The 18,340-nt window shown below is 35.2% G+C and overlaps 1 protein-coding gene across 2 annotated transcripts; it reads left to right on the top strand.

The window, feature by feature from the left end:
- Positions 1-12,311: 12,311 nt before the first annotated feature.
- On the top strand, positions 12,312-16,748 carry LOC133299665 (subtilisin-like serine-protease S). Of its 2 annotated transcripts, XM_061499149.1 has the most exons (11): positions 12,312-12,446; positions 12,549-12,643; positions 12,743-12,840; positions 13,004-13,162; positions 13,726-13,837; positions 13,940-14,468; positions 14,547-14,641; positions 14,738-14,980; positions 15,089-15,203; positions 15,330-15,513; positions 15,970-16,748. In XM_061499149.1, the coding sequence occupies exons 1-11, from the start codon at positions 12,354-12,356 to the stop codon at positions 16,530-16,532; spliced, it is 2,286 nt and encodes a 761-aa protein (XP_061355133.1). In that variant the 5' UTR covers positions 12,312-12,353; the 3' UTR covers positions 16,533-16,748. The 2 variants fall into 2 exon arrangements, with proteins under 2 accessions (XP_061355133.1, XP_061355134.1); XM_061499150.1 differs by lacking the exons at positions 12,312-12,446; positions 12,549-12,643; positions 12,743-12,840 and having other exon boundaries at positions 13,010-13,162; positions 13,945-14,468.
- Positions 16,749-18,340: the final 1,592 nt, after the last annotated feature.

Below are 18,340 nucleotides of genomic sequence, written 5' to 3' on the forward strand. Positions count from 1 at the left end.
AAAATTCATACAGGTGGGTTATTTTTTGCCAATAGCTAACAAGAACAAAATGCCTTTATCATATCAACCAATGCATGCATCTCAGAGAAATAAAGCAAGTTCTAGAATGTTATCACAATGAGGTCTCTCAGAATAAAATAAGTGTTTAAGCACAAAACCTCACCAGCTATGATGTCAAGCTAGACTTCCAAAAGAAACATCAGGCATCATTAATCATTCAAACACAAAATTCAGAAAAACGAGCAATCATGAAGTCTACTCATGCCCATACAATATCATGCCGGAAGTTCATTCAAAACATGTTTCCTAAGATGAATCAGGCAAGTTAACTAGGGAAAGTATATCTAAACCTGGGACTTGCTCAGAAAACATGTTCAAATTTTTTTATTTTTTTTTATATATCTATCACACAAAATAACTATAAAAATAACTAAGAAAATTAAAAGAGTTAGAGTATCTCCCCTGATAGAAGAATTGCAATTCTCAGGTGCAAGCCTGCCTACCATTCCCAGATTTAGTGAATTGCTGTCCTCAGCAATAATTAAACCACGAGAAAGAAGAAAAACCTACACAATAGAACAGACAGTGGCATATAGAATAAACTATAATGCACACATTAAAACATCAGAGAGAAATAAATCAACACGAAATAAAAAATAAAATAAAAATACGAAACTGAAAAATAAACTAATATACAAAATCTCTGTCAGCAAGGAGATATGATCAACCCTCCATGTCATCCCCTCAGCAGCGTGGGATGATTCAGCAAATGGAGGATCTGGTGGTGCTGGATGCCTTGGTATATGAGACCATCATTCCCAGATTTGTTCCAAACCATTAATCCATGTGAGGAACTCTTTGAAGCTTTGGTTTTTCTGGGAGATAGGGTCTCGGTGTCTCTTGTTAAACTTCAGCTTCTGGTATCTCTTCCAACTCGTATCAAAGAGTTTGATCACCTCCTTTCTTGGTACCTTCTTCAGTATAGGATGACACTTCCCTTGGGGTTTTCTCCCACGTTTGTCATCATCTTCATTAAGAATTTTGTTGGTATGGGAAAAAGAATCTTTATTTTTCAATTTCGTTTCCTCTTCCTTCAATGCTTCAATCATTGCCTCCTTATTACCCAAGAAGACATTTTTTTGAGGTTGGGGAAGCTCCTTCAAATCCACCTTCATGGCACCATCTTCCTTGGCATCATCCGCTACACTTTGTTTTTCCTTTACTTCAAGACTAAAACAATCATCTTTGTGAGAAGACTGTTTTAGAGAATCAAAGACGTTGATGGTAACGGTCTCATCATTCATCCTTAGCTCAAGCTTCCCGTTTTCAACATCAATCAGTGCCCGAGTAGTGGCCAAGAAATGTCTACCCAACAAAAGAGGCATCTCAGCTCCCCCTTCCATGTCCAACACTACAAAATCAGCAGGAAAGATGAACTTGTCCACCTTTACAAGAACATCTTCAATAATACCACTAGGCTTCCTCAAAGACTTATCAGCAAGTTGAAGAGATGCCAAAGTGGGCTTCAACTCAGTGATCCCCAAGGATTTACAAACAGAAAAGGGCATTAAATTAATGCTAGCCCCAAGATCACATAATGCCCTGCCAATTTTTGTATCCCCAATTTCAATAGAAATTTTGAAACTCCCTGGATCACTGAGTTTGGGTGGAAACTTCTTCTGTATGATGGCACTACACTCCTCAGTGAGTGTTACAGTTTGGCATTCTTGCAGCTTATGCTTTTTTGATAACAAGTCCTTCATGAACTTGGCATAATTGGGCATGCAAGCCAGAGCTTCAGCAAAGGGAATGTTGATATGCAATTTTTTGAATATATCCAGAAATCTTTCATTATGCTGTTTTTGAGCATCTTTCTTAAACCTTTCTGGATAAGATGTCACTGCATTCACATATTCTGGTTTCAGTTCAAACTTCTCCTTTGCAACTGGCTTTTCCACTTCAGCAGGTTTTTCAATTTCTTTGTATGGCTCACCTGCAGTATCCAGCTTCTTTTCAGCTTCCACATTTATTCTCGGCTTTTCTGGAGCTGCTACCACTTTACCACTTCTAGTGGTGACAAACATACAATCCTCCTTTGGATTGGTGACCGTGTTACTAGAGAAATTACCTGGAGTTTTTTCAGCAACTTGCTTGGCCAGCTGGCTAATTTGATTCTCCAGATTTCTGATCGAAGCACTCATGTTTCTGGTATTAGCCATAGTCTCTTCCATGAAAGCATTTGTATTTTTTGTATTGGCTCTAGTCTCCTCCATAAAAGCATTGGAGTGTTGAGCCATTTGTCCAACTAACCTCTCCAAATCAGAAAGTTCCTTCTGTGGAATAGGAGAAGGTTGCAGAAAGTTGTTTGAACTATAATCAAGACCACTTCCTTGACCTCTCCTCTGAAAATTATTTTTGCCAGGAGAATTCTGATTTCTTTGAAAATTTTGTTGGCGCTTCTGCTCATACCAAACCCCATTCACTTGCAACTGCTGTGGATTATCACCCATTAGAGTGGGACACTCATTAGACTCATGAGCTTCCTTACAATATTCACACATCACAGAAGTTGATTGAACCTTGGACACTTGCATTTTCTCAAACTTCTCATTCAAGCTGTCAAACTTCTTGGACAACAGCTTTTGTTCAGCAAGCATAGCATCATTGCTTTCTAGCTTTATTACTCCTTTTCTTGCCTGAACTGGGAAGCTCATTCTTATTTCTTGCAAGTTTCTTGATCAAGTCAATGGCTTGCTCAGATGTACTCTGCCGAATAGAACCCCCAGCTGCACTATTAATCACCAATCTTGTGTCAGGAGATATTCCATTAAAGAAAATTGCTACCTTTCTATCATCATCTCCCTCATAGTGCGGACACTTCCGAATAAGTTCCTGGAATCTCTTCCAGGTTGCACACAGTGATTCTCCTTCATGCTGACGGAAGTTTGTGATCTCATTTACCAGCTGGTTGTACTTCTCCATAGAAAAGAACTCGGTAAAGAACTTTGTGGACAAGTCTTCCCATGTCATGATACTATTAGCTGGCTGCCTTTCTATCCATCTGAGAGCTTTTCCCTTAACAGCAAAAGGGAATAATCGAAGCCTGATAGCATCGGCAGGCACTCCATTGTGCTTGGTAGTGTCACAGATCATCAGAAATCGATCTATGAACTCATGAGGATCTTCCTCCTCAGCACCAGAAAACTGAACCCTTTCCACCAAAGTAATCAGAGATGGCTTCAGCTCAAAATTGTTTGCCTCCACCGTCGGCCTGATTATACTTGAATTTGGCCTATTGAACACCGGAGTCAGAATGGTGTCCAACAATCTTGGAGGTGGGTTGTTTGCATTGTTGTTACCCGCCATTTCTTGTATTGGTTGTACAGGTATGTTCTTGAATTCTTCCCAAATTATCTGCTTGGCAACTTTCCTCAGTCTCCTCTCAGTCCTTGAAATTTTTGGATCAAATACAAAGTCTGTAGATGGAAGTCTACCTCGCATAAACTCGGAAAAAAAATAGATAGTAGCACCTACAAACACAAAATAAGATAGAACAAAATAAAATAAAATAAATAAAAATAAAAATCTAATCTCAAAGATCAACGGTTATTTGTAATATTGGAATTAGCAATCCCCGGCAACGACGCCAAAAACTTGATGCTCTCCGGCAAGTATACTGATCGCACAAGTAATATAGAAAGTAAGTAGAGTATCGTCTCCACAGGAATTGTAAACCAAGTACTACAATAACCAGTCCCCTTAAGTTGGAAAACTCAGTTTGTTGTTTGGAAAATTGTGAATTGAATTTAAGTAACAATATGAATTAAAAATAAAGACTTGTTTTTATATTTTTATTTAAGAGAAATAAAACAATAACAATGAGAATTGATTTTAAAAATATGAAAAGTGTTGTAGCTAGAGCGCACTCACCTTATGATCCCCACTTCTTACTTTGGATTGATTTACAACATTAATTTATAAAATTACTCGGATAAATTATTATCTAAAATAATTAGTTAAATCTCAATCCCTTAGCAATTTAACCTTTTAATCCCCAATTGGAATCCTAATCCCTTAGCAACCCCTCATGAAAATTAAGCGATGAACTCTATAATTTAGGCATCCGCAATTCAATACACATCTATTCCTAGCATGCATACGAACCGTTATCCTACCCCCTTTCAGGATGAAAACCCCAATATCCCTATCTAGGGTTCTAACCCTCAGACTATTATCAACTATTAGAGTGATCAATTCTAATAAAGAAAATATCAAATACGAACAAGGTAGAGATAAAGATAATTATATAAACGAGCAATTATAAATCAATCCGCATGACAAGGGTTCACATAGGGTTTGTGACCCTAACTACAATAACAAAAAACTAGCCAAGCATAATCATGGCTAAAAATAATCCAATATTCAAAAGCATAAAATTAAGGAGAAAAGAGAAGAAGAACTTGATCCCAGGAATCCCCTCAGAGCTCTGTCGTCGTCTCTCTTCAGAAGAATAGGTCTAAATACCTAATTCTGTCAAAAGGATCCTATTTATATGACTCTTTTCCTTCTTCCAAAAATACCCTTCGCGCAGCACGGTACTTCTTTCCCGCAAACCGGCGCCAGTTGGCGCCGGTGTGGCGTCGGTTAGCGCCATCTTCCTGCCCAATGTATGCTGCAATTCGGAACCAATTCTCGTGACTCGGCGCCAGTTGGCGCCATTCTTCATCTTTTGGGCGCCACTTGGCGCCAATTTCCTTCTTTGTGGGCACTAGTTTGCGCCAGTTGCTTGCTTTTGGGCGCCTAATAGTGCCATGCTATTTTCATGAAGACTTTGGCGCCAGTTGGCGCCACTGGGCGCCACTCCAAAAGCTTCGGTGCAAAGTTCGCAATCCGGCGCCAGTTGGCGCCGGTGTGCCGCCGGTCTGCGCCATTCTGCTGGCATTTGTACTGTGATACATTTGTGCGTGTGGAGTCGCGTCAACAGGCTTTTTATAATTTGTAATTTTCACTCCTCTTTTTCCTGTAAAAACACAACCAAAAGGTGAATATTATTGACATAGAAAGAATCAATATAAATAGCAAATATGTATTTAAATTGCTCTCTTATGACCCAATTCTTATCAATTTTAACATGGAAAAATCACACTTGCCAGAGGCACATCAATATTCAAGTGTGATGAGTCCCACATTGGTTGGTAATGGGCTAAGTGAAGAGTATATGAGTGGAAGGGACCCATGAACCAAATGCTTTAAGGTTTTGGGTTAAGACATGTTGTCGGATGCACTTGCTACGGTTGGTGTAGCCTTAGCTCATTGGAGGTGGCCCCCCGCCACGGGCTTCCCCCTGGACCTGCCTGACAGTGGTATCAAAGCCGGGTTGGGCTCGAGCTAGCCTGGTGATTGGCTAGGAGGCGGGTCGAGTACTTTGCGCTTGGGGTTCTCGGTTGAGGGGGAGCATACCAATGGTGGGTTTCACACTTGAGGGGGAGATTGTTGAGATATTCAAGTGTGATGAGTCCCACATTAGTTGGTAATGGACTAAGTGAAAAGTATATAAGTGGAAGGACCCATAAACTCAATGCCTTAAGGTTTTGGATTGAGATGTGGTGTCGGGCCCTCTTGGTATATTTGGAGTAGCTTAACCCATTGGTGGTGGTCCCCCGCCACGGGCTTCCCTCTGGATCCGCCTGACAGATCAAACTAGAACAACTCCCCACTAGTTAATCCACATGTTTAGTGGTAATTCAACCCCACCTCGTGTATCATATTATGCCATCTTCAAGTTTTGACCTCGTTTATGATTAATGATACATGAGTCCAATTTATTACTGTTAAACAAATAGCTATTACTGGAGTACTGGAATATGCTGCTTGTGATTATACATCTGAGACTAAAAGCCCGTTTGGATATAGTTTTTTCTTCAAAAACTACTTTTTTTAAGAAGAAAAAAAATGTTTATCGAAAAAAATCTGTTTGAATGTCTACTTTTTTTCGAAGGTTAAAAGTTTTAACGTTTAAAAAATGTAAAAGTCAAAAGTTAAAAGTCAAATATTATTTTCAAAAATCAAATATTTTTAAAAATTTAAATAAATTTAACTTTTGTAAAAGATATTTTTAAAATAAATAAGGCATAAAAAAAATATTTGAGAAGTCGATACAAACAGGCTATAGAGAGAGACCTATCTAAAGAAGCTTTTACTGTTTGTTATCTTTAAGATGTGCCTCATCTAGGGCTGGCAATATGGGCCAGCCCGCCCCGGCCCGCCACTAGCCCGCCCAAAATGGGCTGGCCCGCCCCGGCCCGTTTTGATAAAATGGGTTGAATTGAGTAACCCGACCCGTTTTATGAGTAGGCTTGCGGGCTACGGGCCAGCCCGCCTAAAATAAAAAAATATAAAAATAAAATACAAAAAATTAAATTCTGCATAAAATCACATAAAAAAATCTGCATAAAAGCATACAAAAATCTGTATAAAATCCTAATGTGCTTATGAAACCAAGAAGATCAGTGTTTAATAATCTGCATATAAATATGCATCTTTCAATCCAAAAATAATAATAAAAAAATAAAATCATATCAGGATAAAATAGAATAACAAAACAAGTAACAAAGTGTTGTATGAGCAGTCCACAACAATTCAAAAAAGCCACTTGCAAGCAGAGAAATCTAAGATACGGAGCTACATAACAATTGGGTAACCTAAAAAAAAAAAATATGACTTGGCGGGCTGACCCATATGGGCTGGCGGGTTTGGCGGGGCGGGTTTGGTGGGCTGGTGGGTTGAAAGACACAACCCAGCCCGCCACATTTGGCAGGCGGGGTGGGCCAGCCCGGCGGGCTCAGCCCATTTTGCCGGCCTAGCCTCATCGTGCGGAAAAGAAAATGATAGTAAACCGAAAAGCGTATGCATATGATCGTTGGATGCAAGAAATTAAGACACCAAGGAAAAGGAAAAGTGGAGGTATGGATTAAAGTAGAAGACAAAGAAAAACACTAAATGGAATCGATTAATATAGCAGATAAAAGGACAGCGTTTCGGTTCATTTTATTGCTTTCCGTAATATTCAATTTTTTTTTTGAGTTACCTAACCTTAATTATTTCTTTGAGATGAATTGACTCCCTCCGTAAGGGTCAACTCTTTTCAATCATGAGTCCTGTCTCTAAGAGCTCCTTGCGACGATAAAAACATAAAATAAAAATCAATAAATAAATAAGTAAATAATTAAAATAAATAAATCAAACTCTACTGTTGCAATAAACTTAAATTTTTCGTCCTCTCACCATAAAAAACCGTGCATCCCTTTTTTGGTTTTTGTTTTATATATTTAGATGGGTTCTACCATTTTATTTTATTTTCTTTCTAGAAAAAAATGGCCTCTTCCTATTAAAGGAGAGCCATCAACCCCCATAATTAAATTATATGTAAATCTGATATCAATTATTTAATTATCATATATACACTATTTTATTTAAATCTCCTAACAATATAAATGCTAATAGTATTACTAAATTATTAGGTATTGTTTATTTTAAAAAATAAAATGTTAATATAAGTAAAAAGTTTTTTTTTTTTTTTTTTTGATAACAGGTAAAAAGTTTTAATTACTACGATGATGTGATAACATCGATGTTATTTGTTAACAGTATATAGCATTTTACATTAATCATGAACTAAATTTAAATATTCTCCAAAAATTTATATTCGGTTGAAGCAAAAGAGATATCACATGATTGGATGATCATAACACGTCATCGAGTTCATGATATCCTGGGTTTACAGTAATCATGACAATACTTAATACTTTATAGGAAGAAGGGTAAAATTATTAGAAAAATATTTCTGCAGTTAGTGTAGATAAACTATCTTCATTTACTTTTAAAATCACGTCGTTTTGAGATTAAAAAATTAAAAAATATAATTATAAAGACTATAATAACCCGGAATAAATTAAAATTATAAAAACATTATGATCTTCGTCCCAAAACGACGTCGTATTGGACTTACTGCAGATAACTTATTTGAAGTTACTCCAGAAAAAACGAACCTAAAATTATTAAATACAAAATAATTGTCCTACAAGAAAAGTTAAGGTTGTCCAAATATCCTAAGAGAGGAAAACAATATATATACAGAGGTAGGATCATTTGACACCAGTGTCAAATTTGAAATTTGACACCTCATCTGAGAGTCGTTAGATAAAAAAAAATCAATAGTGTCACATGCTTACAAATTAGAGTCATTGATCTTTTTAGATCTAACAGTTCTAAGATGAAGTGTCAAATTTTAAATTTAACACTATTGTCAAACGATCCTAACTAATATATATATATATATATAAAATTGGAGTATATCTTATTCAACCTCCTTCGACTATCTTGTCCTCGGAGTTCGACCTCAAAGATTAGCTCTTCATGAATCATTAGACTAGTGAGTGTATTGAGCTATGCCATGGAAAGAAGAATGAGACTAATCTCTCGTCGAGGGAGAGTATTTTTCCTTTGACTCTAAAGAATTTCAGAATTACTTGAGCCAAGGCACTCAACTTTAACAGTTGAGCTATCCTTAGGGTTAGCAATACTTTACCACTCATAATCGAGCATGTGATCAAATTAAAATCAGGAGCGCTGCATTTATGCAATTTTGTACTTAATAGTATGCATAATGATATACTTGGTTTCATCTAAATAATTATACAATTTATACTTTACCACTTATAATTCTCTTTTATGAGTAATCGGTTTCCATTTAATCGATGTTATTCAAACGAAGATAATCAAAAGTAAAATTAAAACAGCTTTTAACTTAAGGAAAAAGAAGTGTCATGTTGCATGATTAAATTATTTATAGTTATTATTCATATATCATTTTCAATCAAATTAAAATAGTAATTTGGTGCTTAGAATAACCGATCCTCGTGGTAACGACTCTTGATTCAAATTTTAAATTTGAAAAAAATATATGGCCGTTGACTTCTGCTTTTTATAGAAGTTACAAATTTTAGTTTCCAAAAAAAATAATTTTTGGTTTTTTTGTGACTTTTTCTTTTTAAAAAAAATAGGCATTCAAACACTCATTTGTCTTAGAAGGGTTTTTTAAAAAATAACTTTTGAAAAGAGAAAAAAAAGTCATCCAAGAGGCTCTTAGATTATTGTGTTAAAGTTGTATGTTTCATGAAGTAGCATTGTATGAAATTAGGGAATTTTAGTGGTTTAAACCGTAGGATTTAGGTTGTGCATAATTAAGATTAATTTGGGGTAATTTGGATTTCAGAATTGGGGGATTTCCAAAATTTAAGTGTAAATTAGTAGGAGGATTAGATTGAGTTGACATAAGGTTATGAAATTAGAGAATTTGAGAAAATTGAATTTAGAGGTGGTTTGAGAACAATTTTGTGATTGTCTGTGCACAAAAAATAACAAGGAACAGTTGGATGCAGAAGGGTTCGTAATTGGTATTCTCTGCAAGCTTCGTGTTAAATGCGATACAAGCTTCTTTTATAATTATGTCTTATATGAGTTTCGTTTTGTGTTTTTAGATCATTGTGTGTATTGAAAGAAGTAGAATTATATCCTGATGAACGATGACCCAAAATCTGCAGAGTGTATGAAGCAATTAGAGCAGATTGGTTATCCATTACTTGTTAGTTATCATTGTTTATAGTTTTGATACTTGATTATCAAAAATAATTTTCCTTTTTAGATAGATAAGTGGCTCAACACACATGTTCATTATGTGATATTTTTTTTACATGCATATATATAATTTTGTATTTTGACCTTAAGTAGTAGAAAGTAAAAACCTTATGTTTCGTGTCATTTCTACGTTTTACGTTTTTACCACCTATTTTTCTTTCTACGTAGAAACTCGAGTTTGACAACATTGCTTAGATTGTTATATATTTTGTTGTGATTTTATGTGTTGTATTTTTTATGTTGTGCTTGATAATTTTAATAGGATGTTCTTGTATGCTATTTTTTATATATATCTTGTTCTTGTATGCTTTATGATACCCATAGATGTAAAAGTTGAGCCCAAATTATTAATATACTTTTTTTTTTCTGGTGTCCCCTCACTATTTAAATTTGGGTCTTTATTTTGTCATGTTGCAAGAAGAAAATTCCCATCCTGTAATAGTAATGATAAAAAAATAATAATAATAAAATAAGATAAGACACTTTGTTCCAGTATTTTAAAAATTGGTTCGGATCGGCCGGATCCATTTGGTCTCGGTGACCAGGTGGATTTCCTGGTCCGAGCGATCATTTGGATCGATTCTGCAGTTAACTCGGTTTAGACTGATTGATCATGCCGAGACTCGGCGACTCAGTAACCCGGTTGACTCAGGTTAGACCGATTGACCCTCTCTCTTTTTTGTTAATTTTTTGTTTTTTTAGAACTCTTGAATTAAATCACTCATATTTTGTGATAAATATGATTAAAAAGTAAGGTGAAAATAAAGAAGGTATTTTGGATTAATGCAGTTCGTTTATGTAATTTAGTTGCATATTATAATGATCTCAAGAAGTTAATTAGAGATAAACACTGATGGTCTCATCTCAACAGTAGACACTTTCTCTTTAGTGTATATTTCATGCCTACCATTTGTTATCATGATTTAGTTTATCTGTGTTATGTCAAGGCACAAAAGGTACATTTAGCTTACATTGCAATTTTAATCTAATGTTAAGATATGGTCTAGAGCTAGAAGCCTAGAAGTATATAATATTTGTTGTCATTGAGAACCAATTTATTTTTTGAAGTTCATTGATAATTTTTTTATATGAATTTTTAATATAAGTAATATGTTTATATTTTTCTAATATATGAATAGTAAACCCGATTGAACCAATAACTCAATATCTCAACTAAATCGATGGGCGATCCAAGTTTTAAAATATGCTTTGTTCAATAATTTTATTCTGTCGTCTTATCGTGAGAGCATTTTTTTTCTTGAAACATAACTCTTATTTATTCTTTTAAATTTATCCAAAATAGAATTAAATAGCGAAGTAGCGCTTGAAATGAATTAATTAACCCCAAGGAAACGAACTCCTCTTGTGCTCAATGGGCACAGAAGTTTAGATAAAAACAGGCATTGGGAACACAACATCTGCAATGATATGATTAAAGATTCCGTAAATTATATGGCTATAGTGGAATTTTGGTACAAAGAACTAATATCATGATTATGGTAATATTTTATTTTATTTTTCCCGGAAGAAGGTAATTATTACTTGATCATAATGATAGTAATTGATGATTCACCTGTCAGTGAGCTAATCATATTTGATTATTAGGTGGAGATAACCGAGCATACATCTATAAGAATGTTGACTTCAAGCACTGAAATTCCACGATAATGATGCAGGGTAACGGTAAAGTTTCTCAGCATCTGCCTTGTCACCCTGCGTCTGTACCCTTTACAGTGACAATAGTGAGAATGCAATACAACGAAATTAGGGAACTTTATATTATAAAATAATTTATTTGTATTATTATTGGTTTGGTTTGCTCAAAGTTTTTATTTATTTATTTTGGCTGTCAATGTATGGTGTATTTATTTCTTTTTGGTTTGAACAGTTGTGTGATAACTACAAATCACAAATTCATCATTTTAGAATATGGGAAATGAGAAATCAATAATTTAGATCCAATCCCTTAATCAATCATAGATTGGGACATAAAACACTCAATTATTAATTGAACTTTCATCAAGTGACAAAACTTACAACATCAACTACCTATTAATTAAATTAGATACAAGACTTTTCTACTAAAAATGATGAATCAAAACATAAGGGAGGTACATGATTTGTGCTCAACCATTCAGCCACCTTGCCTCCCACTAAGCTTGAGCGTTAATTACATTGCTTTTAAACAGTCTCCGGGATATGAGGACCTTATTGACAATTAGTTGATAAAAATTGATGCTTTGTGGTTGGTTGGCTTTGATACAAAAGCACCCATCTCTCTCTCTCTCTCTCTCATAGTCATCATCTAACTCACCCTATACCCACTAGTGCTACACTCCTTTGCTTCTTCTTTTTTTTTAGTACAATCCTTTGGTTCTTTTTGTTGTTATGTAAAAACTTTTATTGGTTATTAAAACATGATATTGATAGCTACCAATATGGTACCTCAGCCATGATTCTCCCACTTCTCTTTTTCCAAATGGACTTTTCTTTTTATCTTTTTTTATGTTTTTTATTCTCAAAATTTGTAAATGTTTGCCATTTGTCTTCATTGATCTTCTCTTTATTTATAGAACCCGGTTCGCGTTTTCTTCTATACTTATAATCACTATCTGTTAATACCCTGTTTTTAGTCACCAAAGGTTGAGACTTTAACAATGTCTTCTTCTAGTTATGGTATAAGCAGTACACTCTTTTATCTGTTTCTCTCGGTGCTTCTTGCAAAAGTTAGCTTTTGCTTTTCTACCAAGGTAAGTTCAAAAAATTAGCCTTTTTTGTATAGCATATTGGTTATGGTTATTTCTGGGTTTTGGGTTTCTTAAGCAAACTGTAGAATCTGGATTGGATTGCAGGTTTATGTAGTGTACATGGGAAGCAAAACTGGTGAACACCCACATGATATTCTGAAGCAAAACCATCAAATGCTTGCTGCTGTTCACAGTGGAAGGTTATAATTAATGTCACTTTTCTTTTTTGTTGCATTTTCTTAATGTCCCATTATTTCAGATAAGTGATTTTTATTATTATTTTTTAAATGTTTTGACAGCATTGAGCAAGCCCAAGCTTCCCATGTTTATAGCTACAGACATGGTTTCAGAGGCTTTGCAGCCAAGCTTACTGATGAACAGGCTTCCCAAATTTCTAGTAAGTAGTGGAAATTTCATTCTGTTTTTTCTTTTCATTTTCTTAACTTACTCAATGTTCAAATTATCCCTGACCCTCAACAGTTATTTTCCTAATAATGTTGTTTGATTTAAACCCAGAAATTATTGGCTCCTGTAACTTTTGTATGTTCCAATTTGAACAGAAATGGCAGGAGTGGTTTCTGTTTTTCCAAATTATAAAAGAAAGCTGCACACAACTCATTCATGGGATTTCATGGGACTTCTGGATGACCAAACCATGGAGACTCTTGGGTACTCAATCAGAAACCAAGAAAATATCATTATTGGTTTCATTGACACGGGTGAGGAGTCTTACCATTTACAATAAAGCTTTTAGCCTTTATCACAAGTTCATAACTTGTATGTAGCAATCCCTTCATCCCCAAGTTCACTATGAAGTTGAACTTTTTTTGCTTAATTCCCATAATGGCATTTATTCGTCGGTTCACAAGAATTTCCACTTCCACACTTCGTTTATTACTTTTGTAGCAGAAACTCTGTCCCTTTATTCTTTCCTTTTAGCAGTAGCAGGCTTAAGGGACATATAATTAATAACATTGAAAATTGGACTTCAAATAACTTCATTATGGTAGTCAAATTCTTACTGAGGAGGAACTCTTTTATCTACCATCTTCGCCAGTACCCAAAAAAATAAAATAATAAATAAATCATCTCCCGTAGAGAATTAAAGTTGAACTTTAATTCATCCCGTTTTGCTGTTGGTACTATTACTCCAAGATATTAAACTTAATATTGAAAAGGTCACTCAGAAAAAAAAAAATGGTTTAGGCACTGCATACTGAAAATGTTAAACTGGTTTGACAATCCTTATAATGAGTTTTATCCATAATCATTATTCATTCAGGAATTTGGCCAGAATCCCCAAGCTTCAGTGACACCGACATGCCTGCAGTGCCATCCGGGTGGAAGGGTCAATGTCAAACAGGAGAAGCATTCAATGCCTCATCTTGCAACAGGTTTGTGGTTGAACCTTATCCTCATCTGTTTTCATTTTCACTTCACATGCATTATTAGTTTGAAGATGGTTCATCTTCATTGGTTAATAATTTATGGAATAGGAAAGTGATTGGAGCAAGATACTATATGAATGGATATGAAGCAGAGGAAGGGTCAGATGCAAAAGTCTCCTTCAGATCTCCAAGGGATAGCACTGGTCATGGGAGCCATACAGCTTCTATAGCTGCAGGGCGCTATGTGGCAAACATGAATTATATGGGACTGGCTGCTGGAGGAGCCAGAGGAGGTGCACCTATGGCTAGGATTGCTGTGTACAAAACATGTTGGGATTCAGGTTGCTATGATGTGGACTTGCTAGCTGCATTTGATGATGCCATAAGAGATGGGGTTCACATTTTGTCTCTGTCTCTGGGTGCTGAATCCCCCCAAGGAGACTATTTCAATGATGCCATATCTATTGGGTCATTTCATGCTGCTAATCGTGGAGTGCTGGTTGTTGCATCAGCTGGAAATGAAGGAAATCCTGGTTCTGCTACAAACCTTGCACCATGGATGCTCACTGTTGCTGCCAGCTCAACAGATAGGGATTTCACTTCTGATATCACATTAGGCAGTGGTGTTAAAATCACGGTAAAGCTTGTTTATTTTCAAAGGTAGATTTTCTGGACACTATGAGGACCCTGATTAGTTTTCCTATGATTGAAACAGGGTGAAAGTCTCAGTCTCTTTGAAATGAATGCCTCCACAAGGATAATTTCTGCTTCCGAAGCCTTTGCAGGATATTTTACTCCTTATCAATCCAGGTGAAGCAAGGTACTTAAAAGTTAGAACTACTCAAAAATCAATGCAAAAGGATGGCTTTTAAGTTATATTTTGCTCTCTTTCATTTGCTTCTGTAGTTACTGCTTAGAGAGTTCTTTGAATAAAACTAAGACCAAAGGGAAGGTTCTGGTGTGTAGACATGTAGAGAGTTCAACGGAGTCAAAGGTGGCAAAGAGCAAGATAGTGAAAGAGGCAGGTGGAGTTGGCATGATACTTATTGATGAGACAGATCAAGATGTTGCCATCCCATTCGTGATCCCTTCAGCTATTGTTGGAAGAAAAATAGGAGAAAAGATTCTATCCTATCTCAAGAGAACACGGTTTGTTTTATGTTAAGAGGGGGGAAAAAATTGACATTTCTGTAATGTACTCAGCTTTTACTTTCATGTGCTGAAGTCTAACCTAGCATCATGTTATATTCTGAACAGTATGCCTTTGTCAAGGATATTTAGAGCAAAGACAGTACTAGGAGCTCAACCTGCACCCCGTGTGGCAGCATTTTCTTCTAAAGGCCCCAATGCTTTAAACCCAGAAATTTTGAAGGTGATACTCTCATTAATATGCAAATGAATTTCGATAATCTATCTTTGGCTCTCTCTTTTTTTATAATTTCGTTATTATTTTTCACTTCATTCATGGACTTCTGATTGTACTGCTGTTGCTACGTAGCCTGATGTCACAGCTCCAGGACTAAATATCCTGGCAGCATGGTCTCCAGCTGCTGGAAACATGTTCAACATTCTCTCAGGAACTTCTATGGCTTGTCCTCATGTAACTGGAATTGCAACCCTAGTCAAAGCTGTCCATCCTTCTTGGTCTCCATCTGCTATCAAATCTGCCATCATGACAACTGGTAATATATATTGATATTAATATCACTTGCCAGAGTCCTATATATATAAATCTGCTTAGAGATTCTTCTTAATTATGCAAGTTCAAACAAAACTCCTTAGTACATTAAATTCCTTCTGTCACTATATCTCTAAAGCTAGACACTCAACATTATTAACAAGAGGAGGAATCTTTTGACTCCGGTGTAATAATAAAAAGTCTTATTTCTCATCTCAACCATTGATTTTCATGCATATGATGGCCCTAATTTATTAGGAATTAATAATTAATTTATGAGTATAATTTAATAAATTACAACCGTCGGAGATCAATAACTAAGATGAGGAGTAAGTCTTCTTATACTTGCACTAGATTCAAAATATCCCTCCCCTGTTAACAATTCTACTTATCACCAAAAAGAAGGAAGATGAAATATATGCTTTCCACTCAAGAAACTAATCATAAGTTCATTATGCAGCTACAATTCTAGATAAGCGCCACAGACCCATCAAAGCAGATCCTGAACAAAGAAGGGCTAATTCATTTGATTATGGATCAGGGTTTGTGAACCCTGCAAGAGTTCTTGAGCCTTATCTCATCTATGATTCAGAACCAACAGATTTTGTTGCATTCCTCTGTTCAATTGGTTATGATCAGCGGTCACTCCATCTTGTTACTAGAGACAACAGCACATGTGATAGGGCATTCAGTACTGCATCTGACCTAAACTATCCATCTATTACAGTGCCTAATCTTAAGAACAATTTTTCAGTTACTCGGGTTGTGACTAATGTTGGAAAAGCAAGAAGTATATATAAAGCTGTAGTGTCTTCACCCCCTGGTGTTGATGTCACTGTTATGCCGAACCGGTTAATCTTCACAGGAATTGGGCAGAAAATCAAGTTCACTGTGAATTTCAAAGTAACAGCTACCTCAAAGGGATATGCATTTGGGTTCTTGTCATGGACGAATAGAAGATCACAAGTCACCAGTCCTTTGGTTGTCCAGGTTGCACATGGAAATCATGGGTTGATCAGATAGCAATGCCTGTAAATATCTGTATTAGCTTAAGAGCTTTGAGAATCCTATAGTCACTAGAACAACCATTCATACTGAAATCCTTATGCAAACTAGATGATCACTGCCAAAGTTATGTTAGTTATATGTTTGGAGCAGCAACAGTTACCAAAAATAGAATCCAAAGAGAAGATATATTTAAGCCCTTAAGGTACTAAGAAAATTCATTATTATTTGTCAGTTGCTGCAACATAGTCTCTTATACATTACTTTGAGCTGAAAAACTTTTGACTAATCCCATTTTGGTTTACATTATAGTCTATTAAAGAAATATAAAAAAAAAAAAACAATTAATGTAGGCTCACCTAAAAATTTAAACTTTTGGATTGAATTGGCGTTTTATATGATACGAGAGCTGACATGACTAACTAGTCATAAGTTCGATGAGCCTGATGCATCATTCACTCTTTAAACTCAATGTGCTCTCGTATACGGGAGCGTGTTAGAGAAATATAAAAAAACTATTAATTACTTGACAACTTAAACTTTGAGGTTGAAATGGTTCTTTACTATTATTAGAATAGATAATGGTAGCTCAAATTCTCTGGTAGTTGAAATTTCCCATAACATAATATGGTTTAATATTTCATAATCTTCTCTGATAAAGGATTCCTTGGATCTTGCATTTCTCCCCAATATACACTACAAAAAAAAAATCCCATAAGATTCCCTATCGCAGATATTATTACAGCACTCTACAGCAGCAACAGAAGCTTCAGCTTCAGCTTCTGATCTTCACCATGCATCACCACCACGTGCAACACGTGGAGAAGAAGTTGTTACTTAACTACTTTCTATTATGCTTATTAACCAAATTCTGTTATTCAGTTTTCTGTTTAACTACTTACCAGAACTAGTGTATAGTTAACACTGTATTTTCCCTGATCAACTACATCTATAAGCAGCAAGAATGTAATAGTGTATCTCACTTCTTCTTTTTTGCCATAATGAAATTTTCATTTACCAATACACATCTAAAAGTTAGTTTTAGGAATAAATCATCTTATCTATCATCTCATTTCACAATATCAGGTCATATGATTCAATTTCAAGCATCCATGATCAAATCAATAGTTATCTTTTCCTTACTCTCTACTCTCTATCATAACACTTCAATTTCAATCTATATTCTAACATTTTCTCTCTCTCTCTCTCTCATGGTTGAAAATACACGAATCAACACCGTACTTGGGATTTTTTTATTTTTTATTTTCATTAAAAAAGACCATTCGCGTCAAACAGAAATATAAGATCTAGTTTTAGTATAACCTCAATCCTTTTCCAACTAGTGAGAAAAATGTTGCTACGAACCCAATATGGACGATTCAGTGCCTGAAGACCAATGCACTCGGAATTCGAGGAACCTCTTCTTTTCTCTTTTCAAATTGGATGCCAGGGGAAGGATATTTGAGGAAGCTCACCTCTGCTACTTGGGAGAACGTAAAGAATTCTTTTTTATTTTATTTTTTTGTATTAATAAAGAATTCATTTTTATCCTTCAATATAAAATAAATTTTAATTTATATTAGGGCATATTGACCAAAGGGTGAAAAAAAATTAATTAGTAAGTTAGTAATATTTTTTATTTCGTAAATTAGTTAATTATTCATTTGAATTTCTTTCTTTTTTTGGTAACCCATTTGAATTTCTTAATTTAGTTTTAGTTATGCATATTATATTTTAATTTGATTATTTATTTTATAGAACTATATATTATAGAGTAGATTTTATAGAATATATTCTATATGATTCCTTTTTTTTGAGTTTTTTTA

This window comes from Gastrolobium bilobum, unplaced genomic scaffold, assembly GCF_033153095.1.
Source record: "Gastrolobium bilobum isolate Gb01-03AN ecotype WA unplaced genomic scaffold, APGP_CSIRO_Gbil_v1 utg8376, whole genome shotgun sequence".
Classification (NCBI taxonomy): Eukaryota; Viridiplantae; Streptophyta; class Magnoliopsida; order Fabales; family Fabaceae; genus Gastrolobium; species Gastrolobium bilobum.